Raw genomic sequence first — 19,359 nt, 5'->3', positions numbered from 1 at the left:
GCAAAACTGCGGCCTTTTTCCTCACAGAAAATATTAAGAGATCAATACACAAGCTGACTACGAATAAATTTTTAAAAATCTATCAAAGACTTGGATTATTTAATATTTAGATGGTCTATTTTAAAAACGCTTTATCTCTTTTTTTTTAACTTAAGATTTTATACATTACTACAGTTCAATAAAAACCATTTTCATCATTTAAGCAGACACCACAGAAAATCTATTAACATTACGAGCCATTCACTGAAATACATACTTAGACAATATCACAGGATCTTCCAGGGAAGTCAATGCAATGCATTCTGGGACACTGTTGGCTGTACCTGGAAGCTGGGACTGACTGACTGAGGCTGGCGTTACCATGACAGCATTTTCTTCATCTATAGTGTTGACCGAGATGTCATTACTAGTAACAGTGTACACTGAGGGGAACGTGGAACTGGTCCTACTGTCGCTTTGGAATGCGTGGTTCTTCCAGGAGTCCACTGGGGACGCTTTTGTGTTTGAAGGACATTTGGGGAAGCCAGATAACTGAGAGGCGATGTTACTTGCTTGCGAAAACGAGTCTAGGTCCGAGTGGCTGGACATACTAGGCTCTAGCACAGAGTCTGGGGAAAAGGCTATTCTGTCATCGAGGGCGCTCAGGAAGGCCTGCGGCGCCATCCCTGGCGTCTGCTGACTGGGCTTCATGTGCAACGTGGGATCGAGAGTCAGTACCTGGAAATAAGACAGACCACAGTGAGGCTTCTCCCTCGGCAGTCAGTGCTGGTTTCTAGGCGAGCAGGCTTTCGCTCTCCTAGGGAAACAAGCTTAAAGGTGAGTCAGTCACGAAGCAGCCCTCACTGTCACTCAGCAGAGCGCTGACCACTTTACCTCGGGTGGGTGATTTGGGCTGGAAGCAGAAGTGAGATTCCTCTCAGGTAACTGTTTGTTTTCCCTTTGTTTTTTATGATAAATATCCTTCAGTGATGGTAGCTTCATCTCATTACTAGTATTAGACTTAAAGATACAAAACAAAATTATTTAAATATTATCAACGATGAAAAAACTTTAGACTGTCAAAAGCTATTATGAGTCTCCTTCAGAATGAAAACATTTTCATATCCCCAATTAATACTAAGGGGATAATCTGAACCTAAGTTAGTAGCAGCGTAAGAATACTTTCAAAGAATAAAAGCCTGGGTAGTCCCCCCACTCCACTCAAAGTAAGAGCCAAGTTTTGAGGTAAGAAAAGACTTCATGATGAACGAATGAAGCAGGACGAGAGCATTCCTTGCCAGACTGATTTCCTGTGACTCAAGGGGACAGCTGCCAAGAGCTGGAATACCTGATCTGTGTAAGTGTATTCATGTGTAAGAGCTGGCAGATGAGAAAAAGTGTTGAGATATAAGTTTCCAATTGAAAATAAGCCCCTTTTTAATTAGTAAAATAAAAAGATATGACACGAATTTCTACAAATCATGGTTTTACTAAACTGAAAATGTTACAAAGAGATCTAAGTTCCCCAAATTAAAACTTTGGGCTTAAATTATTTCAAAGAGGAACCTACTGTGGGGCGTGAGAGAGGTGCCATTTAACCTTTTCAAATTTAAACTGTGGACATTCTCTCAAACGAGATTATAGATTCAATGAGAGATATGCTGAAAGCATTAGAAGAACACATAAGGCAGTAAACTTAGGTCGCATTTCCAGACCCTGGTAGGCTGCAGAGCACCACGAATTAATATTTTGTAATAAACCCTATTAACTAGCTTGTGAATAAGACAATTCATTATATTTTTGTGTATTAAAGGCATTATTTGTTAAATGTAAACCCGTGAAATTTACAATTTCTGCAATCCTGCTTTAAAACTTGATTTTGTATCTACTGACCACCCAGCGGCCCCTTTCACACCCACCGCGTGCTTACGACTCCGCCTGCGGAGTCCCTGCCTGCTGCCTGGGTGAAGAGCTGGAGTTATTCTATTTGGAGTTCTTGGTAGTACAAGGTCCCACTTTTCACCACTTTTATGATTTTTTTTCTTTTCATATTTAACATCTCTGAAATGATGTCCCTTGTGATTAATGACATCTTATAACTACTTTCGGTCAAGTAGCAGTTGTCACATAATTGTCATTGCCTGCTCAGAGGCAAATAGCACAGCCATCAAATATGGCTGAACAGGTGTCAGCAGCCTGGAAAAAAGTCCCAGCAACTACACCGGAACCCCTGAAAACCAGTATTTAAGGCACGGTGAATCAGAATGTTTAGCAACATTCCCCATCTGGGAGTCAAAAGTAGGCCAGTCCTACATAACTACCAAGCCACGTAAAACGCAGCACCAAGGCCTGCCGTCCTTTTAAAAAAAAAAGCCAAGTCACCAGGCTCCACAGCCTGAGGAAAATGGTATGTGGAAAAACACAGAAGCTGACACTGGAATGAAAAAAGAGTGTAAGCCTCTGGGGGTAAAGAAGTTTTAACCAATTTATTCCATGTCTATTTCCCTTTTTAAGTATGTAAAAGAGCTACATGACAAAAATCTATGTTTAATTACAAGCTCTTTCTGTAAGAAAAAGTATCAATTCTAAGTAATAAGAAAGCATTGTAGCAGTCTACTTGGTAGTTATTTTTTCTTGGAAGACTGAAACGGGAAGTCTTAAACTTGGTGGCATATTAGAGTCAACAAAATACCGCATTAACGTCCTGATGCTGCAGACCAAGTACCGCACCAGGGAGCCCTGTCACAAAGCCCACTGAGCGCCCGGCACCCTCCCAATCTCACACCCCCCATCCTTCCTGTCTCTCTGGGGTTCTCTGTCTCTCTGTTGGGCTCCTTCCTGGAGGATGGAATGCTGGCTTCTGCCCCTCACCCTCACTGGGACGCTGATGTTGACAAGGATGCTGTTCCCTGCTGCCCGTCTGGCTGTGCCTCTGACTCTTGTTCACAGCTATCCTGAGTAATTGTATCTCTTTTTCCCAGCCTACTCTCTCATCACCCCATCAAAACACAGAAGGGAGATATGTACATCAATGTACACGTACTGGAGAGTTTCATTTCTTTGCTCTGAAGTAAACACAATATTCACATTCCTTGCTCAGAGAAAATTAATACAGCCGACTAAATTGCTCAGAATTATGGTACAAATGAATCAGCGTGATGGGAGAGTGTAATAGGATGGAAGATCAAAACCAGGTCTTAGGGCAGAACTTTATGTGAGGACCTACTGTTTTAAAACAGTAGGCACAAAACCATCTCATTTAATTTCACAAAACCCTAACTGGGCATTTTAAATTCCATTTTTAAGTAACTTTCTTAAGATCACATAGGCAATGAATGACAGAGACAGAATTGGAAAACAGATGACTATGATTCAAAGCCCATGCTTTTTTCTGTATATCAGAAATTGAAATGAAATAGAGTACTGAACTACAATTCTATAATGCAAACACACACAATGTGTTTTTAAATGACCTGGCTGGGTGACCCATCCGGGGAGGAGCACGATGCCTCAGGCAAAGGGCGATACAGGTCCTTCTCCTCCAGCTTCCAGTAAGTCAGTCCTGAGCACGAGGACAGAAGAGAAAGGAGTGAGGAAAGAGAACCAAAACGCTTTCTAGAGTAACTTATTTCCACAAGAAGACAATTAAATACGAAGTAACTAGTTTGTGGCTATCTGGTTACTGGAAGTGGAATTTGAATGGGAAAAGATTCACATAAATGCCTTACTGCCTAAGATCCTAACTTCATGATCCAAATATTTTAAAAGAAATGTTATGTTACAAATCAAGATAAACTAGTACAATTAAAAAAAAATTTTTAAAGAGAACAATGTCTTTATGAATAGTACAGACTTATATGGAAGCAGCGTAAAGAATTCAATAATTCAAGAATTTATTGAGCATTTACTGTACCGGGGGTGGGGAGTGAGACATGAACAGTAAGTAAATCACACACTATAACAGAGTATGCTAGGCGGTGGTGAGCACTCTGATGGTAAAATTTAAAAATCAGATGAAAAGGAATATGAAGTGTGTGTGGAAGGGACAGCTGGTGCTGTGGCTCGTGGAGAGGGTAACAGGAGTGGGCCACTCTGGCCACATATGAGGGAGTTCCCCATATGGGGGGTGGGGGACGGACACACACACACACCCCACACACACACCCCACCCCCATCCTGAGTACAAGACGCAGCCAATGCCGAGGCCCTAAAAAGAGCACTCGGCTGGGCTGGCGTATCTGAGCCCAGAGCCTCCCTGCTGAAGCAGAGAAAAGGAGAGAGGAGCAGAAAGTATGGCCAAAAAAGCTAGACCTCGCCAGGCCTTGGTAAGGACTCAGTTATTCTAAGGAAGGCGGAACCAAAGTTTTGAGCGGAGGAGTCACATGACCTGACTCATCTTTCAAAGGAGCACGTTAGCTGCTGTGTTGAGCACAGATGGAAGGGTGACACAGGGGGCTGGTTAGGAAGTTGCAGGAGCCCAGGTGACATGATGGGGGCTCTGTCAGGGTGACAGCGTGAAGACAGTTGGAGTCTGGCAATTTTCATAAGGCAGAGCTAACTCATCCTGATGAATTGCATGTATTGTAGGAGTGTGGGAAAAAAAGGAGTCAGTATGTAAAACCATTAAAACTAAAATAAGCTCAGCAGGGAGAGTTAAGAATGGCTCACAGAGGGTTTGCACTTCTTAATAAATTTTGCAGCACCTGAAAAATGCTGAGATGATTTTTGCAGCTGTCTGAAATAACTGCAAAAGTACTGTTTTCTATCTTTGGAGTATTTGGAACACAAATTAAGGCAAGTAAGGAAGTTATGGCTACCAGGGGCACAACACACAGTACACTCACAGAAACCACTCGAAGATACTGTACATAATTATCATCCAATGAGAAATGCATAGTTGTTATTTGAAAAAAACAAAAACAAAAAACACAACTCTTTAAAAATATAAGTACCATACCTGTTCCTGAATCAGACATCCAAGAATTTGGACTTTCATCGGGTTTGCTGAGGTAAAATGCACGCGAGTGTGTAGCAGCAGTGAAATCAGACTACAATTCAAGACAGAAAACTATGAGTTGACAACTCAAAATTCTCGGCACAAATGGCTGACCCAAGGAATGACACAGCCAGGTGCCAAACCTGGGCTCAGGGAGGCTTTCGGAGGCTTTCGGAAGGTTCACGAAGAAAGAAGCCTGGGGCCAGCGAGTGGCGCGATGGTTAAGAACTGGCTTGGGACGCCAGAGGTCCCCGGTTCGGATCCCACATATGAGGGCCAGTGACACTGCCCTCCACAGCTAAGATGCTAAACAACAGCTCAACCTGGAGCTGGGCTGCCCTGAGTCGCCGGTGATGGCGTGGGCTGCAGCCCCTGTGGCAGTGGGTTGCCATGGGCTACCGTGTGTAGCCAGCAGCCAGCGTGAGCGGCCAGCAGCCGCAATGAGCGGCCGTCCAGAAGCTGGCGACTGATCTGCCTCGCCCGGGAAGAGCGCAATGATGGTGCCAACTTGGGCCAGTGAAGCAACGTCCTCCACAACTAGGCTGAAGAACAAAACGACAGCAACTTGTCTGTTCCCCTTCCCCCAATTCCCCAATAAAAAATCTTTTAAAAAAAAAAGGAAGCCTGGCTGTCCGTGTGGTTACAAGGATGCAAAACCACGGGAATTAACAGTGAAGGTGTTTCTTTTCCTATGTGATTTACAGAGTTGATTTGGGTTTTCTGTGGAGCTGGAAGGAGGAAACTGGGAGCAGGTGTTATTTAATGAGTTCAGAAGGAAAATGTATTTATAATTGGCCATCTACTTCCAAAAGAAATTTGAGGCACGTAGGATGAAAGCCATTTAGTATAAAAATTAATACAAGAGCCAGAACAATTTATTTTTACTATTAAAACTATAATAAATCAAATCAACTCTGAAAACCACAAACAACTAATATCAAATTTAAGCAGAAGACTACGTCTTACATACCGATTGGTTACTGGATCCAGAAAAGACTCAAAATGCATATTTATCCATTCTAATAAAAATTCTAAGCTAATCTCTCCTTATAATGTCTCTGGCATTGTCACAGAAATCTGTGCTTCCAAACAGAAATACATGAAAAGACTATTTGAACCGGAGTTTTTCTGAGTTCTACCATCATCAAACTTTTCCTCCCTGTGAAATCGCTTTGGCTGATATTTGCCTACAATCATCCCTGGACCTACCGCACAAGGAAAAGCCCCCTGAAACGATGATGCTTTACCTACCAACGAGGGACCATCACCTCAGCCTTCCAAAGCATCCCTTTGCCTCTTCCTCATCAAATGAGAAATTCCCAGGTCATCGTGTGGCTCTTCTAAAACGCTGACCTGTTCAAATTTCTGTCAAGTCTCAATACTTAAAAGACTAGGAAAAAATGGTTGGCAAAGTCTAAGTGAACAACCCCAAGTGAAAAACTGTCCTCTCCCCGATTCTGAGGTGCAAACTGTGATGCACTCAGCCGACACCCACAACAGTGGGCTGGAGGGGGGGGGCTTGCGTAACCTACATGGCAGCCTGCTGCGCTCCTCTGATGGCAAACAAGGCATCAGGTGAAGCAAACAGGTTCAGCTTTTAATGAGAAATGAAAGTATGATGCAATGGGAAGCGCTTCCCAGAATCTGGCTAAGGCCGGCATAAGGCCCCGGTAGGGTAAGTCTCTCGGCCCATCTGAAAAAGCACCGTGGAGTCCTGCAGCCTGGGAAATGCTACATTGATTATGTCCCAGGCAGAGGACCAAGGAAGCAAAGACGGACTTGAGCTCTGGACAATCCTTATGTTAACCAATACCCAACTTCAAGACATGCCTCGAAATAGCCAGTACCCAAAATAAACTACCATGTATTAAAAAAAATTGGATCCCAAGAGAATTCTGATCGAAAAGATCCCCTGATTTAGACTGAACATGGAATAAAACAATGGGAAAAGAGAAAGAATGGGAGAGGAAAGTTCCAACTTCTGTGAATCCACAGAATTTGACTCCGAATTATGCAGGTTTAGTGTCTTTGATTCGCCAACCACCATTACCTGAAAATCATTTAAAGCTCAGAAATATCAAAAGCAACTTAATTTCCCCTAATGATTTCTTGCCAAAAATATCACTCACCTTGAAAAAAAAAAGGAAAACGAAAACTTGTCCAGGAGATGATCAAAGCAAAGGAAAAACGCAACAGGTGCCCGCCCGCCCGCCTGGCTTCTGCTCTCCACCTACTGACGTCACCAGAGGCCGACCATCCCAGGCAGACCCTCCCCCAGCACTTCTCAGCTGTGCGTCAGATCTTTCGGCTGCTGGTCCGGTTCTCTGCCACTGAACGCAGGAGGAAGATTAGGCTGCACCAGGGGTTCCCAAGCTTTCCAGCCCCCGAGAATCACCTGAGCTTTTCAACCTCCCTATACAGAGGTCATAGTGGCACCCGTGAGGGCGGGCCATCCGGGGGTGTAAGCAGGTTTTCTAAGCTCCTCGGGTGTCTCAATGTGCAGCCAAGTTTGGGAACCACCAGGCTACGTCGAACAAATATTGAGCTGCAGTCACAAAAGACAACAAGAGTCAACCAGTGACTCCACCGCGTTAGGACCACAAACCCAAAGTTTATCAGAAGCAGTGAAGTCTCCATAAGACCGAGTTTCGATTAAGGTAAAAATAGCAGAAAAGAAACGAGTATGTATGAAAACATTCCCCCTTTCTGCCAACCTATTCCGATGAAGAAGCACCTTTCAGGCCGGCCGAGTGGCTCAGTTGGTTAAGAGCTCGCGCAAGAGTGCGAGCTCTGAGCAACAGCAGTTCGATTCCCAGCCCGAGCTGAGTAGCCGCTGAGCTGCCAACAGGTGGCAGGATGGCTCAGCTAAAATTTAAAAAAAAAAAAAAGCACCTTTCACCGCAGGTGCGTTTATGCTCTCACACCAAACAAGAATCTACCACCCTGACGGCTCACAAGTGCACAAGAACAGACCTGGCCACGCAGCACCGCGCGTTCACAAGCTTTCCACCTTTACTTCCCTCCTCAAAAACAAAACTGGGGAGGGTCCAAGAATGGTGACATTAGGGGGCCGAAGTGTCACAGGTGGAAGAAAGACAATTTACTGAAAGAAGACAGAAATAAATAGTGCCTTATGAAGGCTGAGGGACTGTCTTCTTCTGAATTCTACTCTTTAATATTTTTCATAGGATGATGAAAAGGCTACGTGTAAGATAATCAAGACATGGCCAATTTCTAAAGGTATCAAGTTTATAAAGAAACCTGAATTTGCAATTTCAATGTATTATGCTAAACAATGTTATTCCATGATAACTTAGGTCAAAAGGGCTTTAAAGATGTTAAAAACTTACTCAACATCTATAACTCTTTCAAGAAAGCAGCTGCTATATTAGCAAAAGGACTACAGAGAATTTAAAAATTTAATCTTTTACAATTGGGATTATAAATTCAGAGTTGTCCAAATGTCAACATTTTTATATAAAGGCATCTTAAGGCATTCACACATATACTACTACTTGTTACAACTGAATAGTAATACAAATAGAGGGTTTTAAAAAACAATTAAATGAATGACTTTCTGATTAAATGTGAGCATTTGCAGTACAAAAAGAATTAGAGCCCTTTACAAAATGGTTCACTTTTTATAGCATTTTATCCCTCTTTAGTTCTGATTTCCAGCCTACTAAAAACCAGTACTTCAAGCAAATCACTGTTTCCGATCCTTTGTGACACCCAAAGGAAGATAATGGAGCAAATTAACAATACAGAAGAAAAGGCCACTTAGGTGGGTGACCATGCTATAAACCCAACATAATTATCGGTAGCTGACGCATGCGGAGTAAAGCGACTTGCACCTACTTTCTCCACTGGCGATTTCTGGGTTTGTTCATTTCCTTGCATAGACTTTGGACATCCTTCCTCTGCATGCGCTCTCTTTGGCTGGTTCTGCTTCAGCTTTTGTGCCCATGATGTTACAGCTTTACTGCTTAAAAAGAGAAAACCAAAATTATTCTCTTTAGATGCTGCCCTTCACACATACTCATAAAACTAAACACTAGTAGATGATACCTGTCAGTGGAAAGTGCTTCAAGTTGTTTTCCAATAGCAGACGGGATGGATTTTTATTGATTCACCTAAATTTCCTTTTGCAAAGTCTCAGTACCAAAGGCCAAGTGAGGAAAGACTAAGGGTGACTAGCAGTACGGACGTCTGTGGCCGTGGACCAGAACAAACCCCCAGGGACCTCTTCTAGAACTACGTGTATCTCCACAGTGAAAGCATGCTTATTTACAGGAACTAACAATTATACCTGTGGGCACACAAGATTTTTGTTGCTATAGTTACATAATTTAAGTCAAAATTATTTAACTATCATTTTGATGACACATTTCAGAGATACAAAACTGATAAGTTAGGGTAAACTATGCAATTTTAAAGGATAATCTGCTTTACACTCAGCCACAGTTTCCTTTAACTAAAGGTCCATGGATCAATCAAAATGTCATTAAAGTGACGAAATCTCTTTTTATATACAAACCATTAATTTGAGCATATTTGTGTCTTAGTTTCAAATTACATAAACATGTGTGCCAAAATTCCACTGCTGACACAGTCCTATAATCTTTAGCAAGTAATTACAGTGACTAGAAAACACAGAAGGTATTTCTTTTTCTGGGCTTAAGAATTGAGTAGTCTTATAACATTGCTAATGGGAAAAAAGTCAGATGCCATTAGTACATAATGTGTTTTGTTTATTTCAGTTTCCACAGACAGTAAATAAAAGACTTTGGGAAAACTAATAAATGTTCAGTGCATCTCATTCTGTGATAGTCCAACTAAACGGAGCTTTATTTGCTAGAGTTGAAGTGGAATAAACAAGTAAAACGCCCTTCAAATGATGGCAAAATTCTACTTACCTATTTGTTTTTCCACTGTATACTTCCGAAATCTTATTTTCACCAAAAAAATTGTGCTCAAAATCACCATGAAAAATGGAAATATCTTCCTTTAAAGAGGCACAGAAATCTTCAGGAGGATGCATGTAGAAACTCTTGCTTTTTACGCCATCTGTAAGCGACCCTGTCTGCACCGCCGGGGCCCCATACTGTCCTTGCGAAACCTCTGTGTGCTCCATGAATTCTTGAGGATCCTTCGATTTATAGGCATTTAATTCGGAGACGCAAAAGGTGCCATACCCACTGCTCACGGAGCTACTATCCACATTGCAGTCTGGTTGTGATGTGGCTGTTTCTTGTTGCATTTCAGGATCGTCAGACTTAGGGTAACTGATAACAGATTCATTTCTCTCACTGTTTTCAGAAAAAAAACCCATTTGCCTTTCTAAAGGTATCTGTTTGCTTACAGAACTTCTATCATAGGAAGTCCAGGAAGCATTACTGGTCTGTAACTTGACTAAATTTTTTATCTCCTCCTGTATACGCTGAAAATAAAAAGTTACACATTTGGGTAAGAAAGCATATTAAACATCACCGTTTAATCATGTTATGAAAATATTGTGTTTAAACTATGATGAAATATTACTCTAGAGGTAATACATATGCTTTATCTTTAGAAACAAAATTGATACAAAGTATCGACTGGTTCCTCTGCAAATCTTACAATATAAAAAAGGAATCAATACAAGTAACAACTTACTTGAATTTGGTTGTGGAACTGTTCCTGCTGGGCGACTATCTGCTCCTGGCACTGCTTTTCCACCAAATTGAATAGTTGTAACCACCTGGCCTATTGAATTATACAATATTTCAGTTAAAAATAATTTTTAACCTAATATTTCACAGAAAAATTCCTCCAAAGGGAAAGGGCCTTTTTTTTAATGTACTTCTAATGTAAAATTTATAAGCCGAATTAAATGGCTATAAAACAATATTTAATGCAAAAACACAAGGACACAGTCTTGGGTACCCCTTTCTTATGTCACCTGTGGTCTGGGTGAATTTTGAAGGTCTGGATAAATCTTATTTTTCAATTGGCATCTTAATTTGATGTCATCTGCTGTTGCTTCGCATTAGTCAAGAACTGGTAGTGGCACTTTATACCTATCTCCTCATAACAGCTAATGATTTTCTTAAACACTGACGTTCCCCCAAAAAGAACCCCACATCTTAAAACACGAAATCGTTTTGTATTATGAAAATGTAACCCCTCCTTTATTTGTTCTTAAAGCGAAAAGCCCCTTTTAAAGTCAGACCCTAAGATGTTTTAAAGCACTCCAGCTGGAAAAGGAATGGACAAATGACTCTGGAAGCCTCTGGAACTGGCCTAAGACTCCCCTCACAGCCACTCTTAGGTCCTCATCCACCCTGACCCTCCAGAGTAGTCAGCAGTCTGATAACTAGACTAAGCCCAAGCATGGCAGGAATGGGGCATGGAGTTCTCCAGGGGCTAACTTCATTCTCAAGGCTGGCGTGCTTTCAGAATAGGCTATAGCCAATGTATACAATGTCAACAAGTAGCCACCATGAAAACTAGCTTCCGTTTCAAACCTTTCAACGTCTTGCCACCCACCATTCCTTACAGGGCCCAGCACGACCTGGCTTATAGACGCCTCCCAACAGCGCGTCCCTCTCTGGCTACCCTCTCATCATCCGTCTCATCCTGCGAGTTTCTACTTGCTGTGCCCTCTACCTGGAAAGCTCTCTCCTCAGCTCTTAACATGGTTGGCTTCTTCCCATCCTGCAATTTCAGCTTCATTGTCACCTTCTCAAAGAGTTTCCCAAACCATCCTAACCATTACATTACTCTTTCTTGTCATCCTGTTTATTTCCTTCATAGCATTTACCACAGTCTGAAAGCATCTCATTTGTTTACTTCGTTAATTTATCGGTCTCCCATCCTTGCCCCCACGCTATCTCCAGCACCTAAGGCACAATGCCAAGGAAAGAGTAGGCACTTGGGTATATAGTCAAAATGAGTGTGTAAAACTGTATTTTCTAGTTGAACTTTTCTTGGTACTACAGACTACACAATCCAGAGGTCCTTCAGGTTAATGCTGAAAGCCAATTACGTAACCATACTATAACAATTAGGCTGAAACCTGTATAACAGTATTAAGGTGAGATGTGGGGGGAGGAGAACCCTCAGGATTGGAAAAGGAAACCTTCAAAATGAAATATGACAGTACTGACAGGAAGCATTAATTCTAAATCAACTAACTTCAGGACAAGGTAGGCTAGATCAAATTAGGCTCCTTATCTTCTCAACTTCCCTATAATACAAAGTATCTCATAGTAATTCAAATGAAAAAGAAATAATCAGGCAATGGTTCTCTTACTAAGTGTTACTAAACTTAAGCAACACATTAGGGGTTATTTTTAACCTGTTAAAGTTACCAGTCACATAAACTAAATTACAATAATGATAGAATAACAATTTACATAACAAAAATGGCTTCCTATGATGTGAGACACAAGATATTAATCATATCTTTGTTATCATTTTCTTATCTAGGATACAGATAAATAGCGTTTACTCAGGACATAAATTAGTGGAAAAGATTTTGTTCTTTCTAGTCATATTTTATACTTAATATTTTAATTTTAAATAAACTCACTTAACATTATAAACTTAGTGAATAACATTATTCGCTTAATTATTAAGAAGGGCTATTATTCATTTCAAACTAAAATAATTAATACCACCTGCATTTTACATACTATTGGAGAAAAGGGCATCTAATTAAGCTTTTGGGTGCTAATGACCTGAGGGGATCCCCACAGTCTGGCCTGGTAAATATCAAATGGGCTCTGACCTCCTAAGGCTGGCCCCCACTCTCCACTAGCAAACGGCCTCCATGGTCCTGAACAAGTAAATTTCATTTCTTTGTGCCTCAGTTTCCTAATATATCAAATGGGAATAACAGCTCAAAGATGGCTGGGAGGATCAGGTTTTAAATTTCAATATGATGCATGCAAAGCAGCAATCTCAATGGGAAAACTATATTGTGAAAATCTGTGAGGTGATGGTTGTCACAAAGATAGGCGAGCACCTCTAGCATCTGGCAGGCAGGGCCTGGGATGCGAATCACAGGACCCCAACAATGAAGAATTGTCCTGTGTCCATTTTCTATTATAAAAATAATATGTATTTTGCACAGTTTTCAAATCACCAAAGTGTCCTGGAATGCAACTACCAGGATCTTAAGTGTGTCTCAGAACTTTATCAGAAATTGGTCACGGTTTCAGAAAATCATGTCACCAACTGCAGTGCTCGGTCACCAATATACCTCGGCTGTCTCAGCCTGTGTTTGTCAAGGCTGCATTCAGGGCGAGTCTACACAGATGTAGGCAGCAGACTACTTTCTGATGGAGGTGTGCCTGAATACCTATCCACTAATACACATATTATCCTATTTAAATCACTTTTATTCCTCCTCTGTATCACAGTTAAGACACTACATTGATTTTTTTTTTTTTAAGTAGGTGCAAGCAGGTTGAATTTGCTGTGAGTTTCACTTTAGGATGTTTCATTGACGTTATTTTTTAAATTGTTATAAAAAGAAGGCTTTGGGTCTAACAAGATTGAAATCCACTGACAAAAGGTGCTTATACTGCCCAGCAAATAGACACTCAATAAATAACAAATATTATAATAAGTATCATATAATAATTACTATTATATATATAAGCAGTAGTGCTAAATAGTTTAAATGTTCAAATAATTAAAACAAATTAATGATGTGCTTTAAAATTTCTTACATTCCAAGTTCCATATATGTGAAACTGGAAAAAGAAAGTCTTACAATGACAGAAATATTAGCAAGTATTTAAGAATGTATTAAAGTATTTCTATGTAAATGTGTTAAAAGAGTCTTTCCTGACTGAATCAAAGTACATCATCTTCCCAAGTTTAGGCAGTGATAAATTTAGGAACTTCCAGGAGAGAGGTTTTAACAGAAAGAAATAAAGAAGCCAGTTCAAACATTTATAAAGGAATTCTAAAGACATCAGATCATCTGCAGAACTCTTCCCTGTTCAAATTGTGGAAAGTTTCATGTTCTGATTAAACACTATAGATTTGCCCCTTACACAGGGTAGAAAAGCAGACAAATGTTACTATTGTCAAAGGAAGGTGAAAACATGACATTCAGGGAAAAGAGTCAGGAATTAAGACTTGCACAATTCTTACCTCTCCCATTCTTTCTAAAATGTTACACTAAAACATCAGAGGCGTTTGTTCTTGTAGCCTACAAAAATACTATTGAAACACACTATACAACTTTGAGAAATTTGACTGAAATGACCAGAAGGATATTTCATATTCTGTCAAAGTAAGAAATAGCTTAAGAAACTCTTCACTGAATTATCAATTACATGTCTTCATTACAAAAATTTAGTCAGTCATTACTAAACATAATAAATATGCTAGTCTGTTATATTACAGGTGAAGAAAAAAGGCAGAAAGAAACAAACCGGTTCAGATGTTAAAAGGTGTTGAGTAGCTGGTTGGTATCCTGGCTTATAAAAATCTGTACCTTAAATTCACAACTATATTCTGGATGTCATTTAAGATGTTGATTTCAAAGTATTAAAAGCAACCATTGCTAATTAAACATGAATTTGCTAGAAGTCAAACTACATTGAGGCAGTACCTCATTGGTTAAAAAACACATTAATTCAGGTGTTATAAGCTAATGAATAAGTACATTAAAGAAAACATTTCATGAATCATTCCATTTTTGGCTGCATTATTTTACAATGGCATTTTATAGGTCTTCTGCATTAGCACACACCAATTGTTATATGGAAAAACGTAAAATGCACACAAACTTAGAACTCTTAATTTTTTTAAATTTTGCAATAATACTCAGTCATTTTTATAACTTCAATGATTGAGAATATGAATATAAGTAATTACACTTAGGGTAGCTGCTGCTGGATTCTTAAACTAGCTAATCTTTTATTACATTTATTGTACATTCTGAAAAAATAACACAAATTACAATTTTAAAAGTATGATTAACATTTAAAACAAAATCTACTACGCTCTAAATAAAGAATTTAATAATAATGTTTTATACACTTCTATTAAGCATTACCAAATCTAGCCTTGGAAAAGTCTATGTTGGGTATTATTCTATGAAGCAAAATTTACATATAAAAGTATTCTTTTAAAGTTTCTATATCACAATTTAACCTATGGAGCAAAGAAAGAACCACTGACCTGAAAAATGAATGTAACTCAATGTATCACAGCGAAATATGATAAGGCACTAATTAGAAGCCTTAATTTATAATTAGAGCATTCAAAAGATTTCAAAATGGACTTAAGCTTTTCAAAACAATGACAATTCTGTATGAGTTACTTAAAACATTAGGATCAATAGAAATATTAATAATTTTGGATTTCTCTGAACACAATAGAAATATTAATAATTTTGGATTTCTCTGAACACAGACGTTTTAGTTCACATTTAAAATATACCTTAGTATGTCTAATCACTAATATATTGCTAAAACACATTTCCGATCATCTTTTTCACATTCATTCAATATCATTCCCCATTAATATACTCGATAGCTTTACTTGAGCCATAACTTAAGTAAGTATCGCACTCTTCAGAATATAAATTTCTAATAATTTAAAAGTCAGTAGAGGCACATTTATAATTATTTTTAAAATTCCAAAAATTAAACAAAACTAGATACCTCACAGTTTTTCCAAAGTTCCGAATCAGTCTTTCCACTGTTTTGCAGCTCTTGCATTAAAGAGGTGAGGATTTCGACTGTACCTTGAATTACAGATGGTCTGGTCTTCCCTGAGAAAGAGGATACCCCATTTGTACTAAGGTGGGGACGGCTTCTGTTGAAACATAAATAATTCAAATGGTTTTCTTCATTCTGCCAAAGTGTTGAATAATTCAGCAGTTCAAGATTTAGCAGAGCACTACAAAACCACTGATATTTAATCCTTCTTAATGGCACCTCATTTGTTGAAAATCTGATCACGTTTGTCCACCAAAGAAAAACAGCAATCAACAGACAGACAGCACTTAATTTTTTAAAGAACACAACAGAAAGCCCTTTTTCAGAAGTGAGAACACTCCAAAGTACCAGCAGGAAAGAAAAGTTTCTGCTAAACAATAATAAGAAACATTTCCAGCTTCTCTGATCTACATTTTTCCAGAGGATTATTTCACCCTACTTTACGAACAGCCCTTTATTGTAATGGAGATGCTTTCTCCGCTGCCCCGTATTACAGCTCATCTTGTTAATTGGATCCCTCTAATTTGGTGTGATAAGCTGATGCTTATCTTTGCACCATCTTTGAATAAAAGCTGTGCCAAGCAAATTAGCAGCAAATATTCAGGATGTGTTTAGTTAGTCCATTCAGTGTGTAAAACAGATTGATTCTTTCCAGGAGGACTGCCTTTCCAAACTGGAGAGGAGTTTATTTCAGATCTGGTTTATAAAAACACAAAGCATAATTAAGGACATTAAAATTTATTTAAATTCCTATCACTAAAAGGCCATTTTCATTTATTTATTGATACTCTACTTTGCTTCACAAAGAATTTGTAAAAAAAAAAAAAAGGACACTAATGAAAAATAACAAAATAATGAAACGTTAGGATCAGAGAAAATATCAATAAAAATTAAGGCAAAGAAGGACATAACATGTTGTCTATAAGGGGCTTATAGCAATCAAGTTTAAATTTGGCCAACTGAGCTGCCAGTCACAATGAAAAGAGAGTCACACAATTTTCATTAGAAAGGCACATTTAGGTTCCTCCCAAGAAATCGAACACCAAAAGGGATTTGTTCTTGAAATGGGCTTCAAAGCGGCCACCAAGTGATACAGGAAACAAAATGCATGGCCAACTTTCAGCAAGTGGGTATAGATTACCATGGCAGATATTTATTTCTTCTGGACCATTTCCCATGCTTTTCTTCCCCACTTGTACCCTACTTTAATTTACGCTTTCTCCTTTTATATATTCTTAGAAGCTGCCTTAAATTCCTCCCGAGGAGGGCAAAGAATGAACAAATGTTTTAAGGAATGTATTTGTTTGTTTGTCTATGATACACAATTTCTTCAAGGCCTACTGTGTGTAAAGGTATCTGGCCCTTTACCAGGCCTCAGACTGCTGTGTTTTCACTTTATTGTAGTTGATCTCTCTAATGGTCCCTGCCTCTTTGCTGTTTTTAGGCGATTATAAATGCAGAAACCACTTAATCAAGTTTGTCAGACGATGTACAAAATGAGAGTAAACAGGATGTGCTTAAAAACAAACCAAACGTGGGAAAGTTTAAAAAGAAAATGCATTGTTTGACAGCATCTCCAGAGGGAAGTTTCAGAAAGTTAAAAAACTGTATTAAAATTGTAATACTCAATATATACTGATAACAAAAGATAAATACAAGTCACGTGTATACATTATTTTGGCACACCCGGTATTTTATCAACTGCGAGCCTGGTTTCTTTTTATTTATTTATTTTGCTTACTTCCTGGTATTCAACTTTAATTGTAACTTTCCTGACTGGTGAGGTAATTCTGCAATATTAACATTATTTGTCCTGGAACAACATTCAGGCAACTAAATTTTAATGATGGGCTTGTAATTTACCAAAAACAAAAAAAGTATAAATAAAGCTATAACTAGCAAAACCAGTTCTTTTTCACAATGTCCCCCACGCAAAAGTACACCTCTCTGGGAGAAATGAAAACCATAGAAGGGCTAAAACTATTCTTAAATGTCCCTGAACAGTTCCTGATCATAGTTTGTTTTTTTCTTTTTTTTAAATGCAATTTAGTAACTATAACACTATTTGGATAAACTTAGTAATGTATGCAAATAAATTTACTTTGTCATCACATTTTTAAAAATCTATCTATCCCAATTCTTACCTATTAGTATTTAAGCTCAGTCCAACAGAATGAGAATTTTTTACATCAGACTCTACAGAAGTTTTTTGTAAGGGTTTCACCAAGTCAAAATCTTCCATATTGTACAGAAATTGTTATGCTCGCTTATTTGAAAATGTAGATTTTTTCACTATTTGAAGAAATTGAATCCGAGTCATCTTCAGATGCTTCATCGTCTACAGGCATTTTCAGTTGCTAACATTCAGAATTGTGAAATATCCTAAGCTCCCAAGAGTCTGAAAATGAATGGGAAAAAAAAAATACTACTATAAAAAGCCACTAAACCTAGCAACTGTCTTTTCATGACTTTGGAAACCTTGATGCTTTTATACAAACCTACATTAAGGAGAGAGACATTCACAATGGTAAAAATGCAGAAACCACCCAAATGTACATCAACTGATGAATAGATAAACAAATGTGGTGGGTCCGCATAATGGACTCGTTTTCATAAAAATGGAATGAAGTAGTGATACATGCTACAATGTGGATGAGCACTCAAAACATTATGCTAAGAAAAGAAGCTCAGTAAAAGAGCACATAGTGTCTGATTCCATTTACACAAAATTCCTACAAGTCAAATCTACAGAGACAAAAAGCAGATTAATGGTTGCCAGGAGCTAGGGGAAAGAGAGAATGGGAGTGACCAAAATGGGTATGGGGTGTCTCTTTGGGGTGATGAAAAGTTCTGGAATTAGTGGTGATGGTTGTACAACTCTGTGACTATACTAAAAACCAATGGATTGTACATTTTTAAAGGATGAATTTTATGGTATGTGAATTATATCTCAATAAAAAAATCTACAATAAGGGTGATTTGCAAAATAGCATAGTCTTTTCCAGGTAATATTTCAGAATTGTATGTGTTTAACAATCAAGGTTCTAGACACAATGCTACTATGTAATAATTGGAATCCTTAAATTCTTCGTTCATTTGTTTAATAAATTGTACCAAGTATCCATGCTTGTTGATTTATACAGTGAATAAATGAATGGGAACTGCTTAGTATTTAACCTGGTATTGAAAACAGCCAAGGTGGGGGTGGAAGGAATGCATTTTGCTCTCCACAGCCTTTTGTACCCTATGCATGTCTTCTCAAAAAACAAACTACTTGCCAGATCAACTAAAATTTAACTGACACTAGGTGTACAGAAACAAACTGGCTATATAACAGGTCAAACAATACGCCTCCTTCTTAGGAAACTCGTGTATTTTTTTAAAAAAGAACAAGGGAGCAAGGAAAAAAGAAAAAAAAAAACACAAAAACCTATGCTGCTTACAAAATGGAAAGTTTAGGGAGTGCAATAGAGGAAAATTATCTAGTATTCGGGTTCCTCTAGGTTCCCACTTCCTAGGGCCTGGTTTTTTACAAAGCACAATCTGAAACACATCATCTCATAAAGGAACCATGTCCTTCAGGGACAGGTGTGAAAGCCACGGGTAACCGGACCTAACTCAATGGATTTCTCCCCAGTGGCTTCTGCCCATCACCAACGA

General features: G+C 38.8%; 1 protein-coding gene across 1 annotated transcript in view; it reads right to left on the bottom strand.

The window, feature by feature from the left end:
• The window catches only part of MPHOSPH9 (M-phase phosphoprotein 9), a 57,749-nt gene that overhangs the window by 37,246 nt on the left and 1,144 nt on the right, over positions 1-19,359 (bottom strand). The window contains exons 2-10 of the mRNA XM_019648885.1: positions 17,844-18,097; positions 15,643-15,796; positions 10,631-10,720; positions 9,892-10,415; positions 8,834-8,957; positions 4,937-5,027; positions 3,453-3,541; positions 874-999; positions 257-717 (exon numbers count right to left, since the gene is read on the bottom strand). Coding sequence (XP_019504430.1) covers positions 257-717; positions 874-999; positions 3,453-3,541; positions 4,937-5,027; positions 8,834-8,957; positions 9,892-10,415; positions 10,631-10,720; positions 15,643-15,796; positions 17,844-17,941 — 1,757 coding nt within the window. The 5' untranslated portion in view covers positions 17,942-18,097. The remainder of the gene's footprint in view (positions 1-256; positions 718-873; positions 1,000-3,452; positions 3,542-4,936; positions 5,028-8,833; positions 8,958-9,891; positions 10,416-10,630; positions 10,721-15,642; positions 15,797-17,843; positions 18,098-19,359) is intronic.

The sequence above is a fragment of the Hipposideros armiger genome, unplaced genomic scaffold, assembly GCF_001890085.2.
Source record: "Hipposideros armiger isolate ML-2016 unplaced genomic scaffold, ASM189008v1 scaffold_128, whole genome shotgun sequence".
Lineage (NCBI taxonomy): Eukaryota > Metazoa > Chordata > Mammalia > Chiroptera > Hipposideridae > Hipposideros > Hipposideros armiger.
This window is presented reverse-complemented; position numbering and strand designations above follow the sequence as displayed.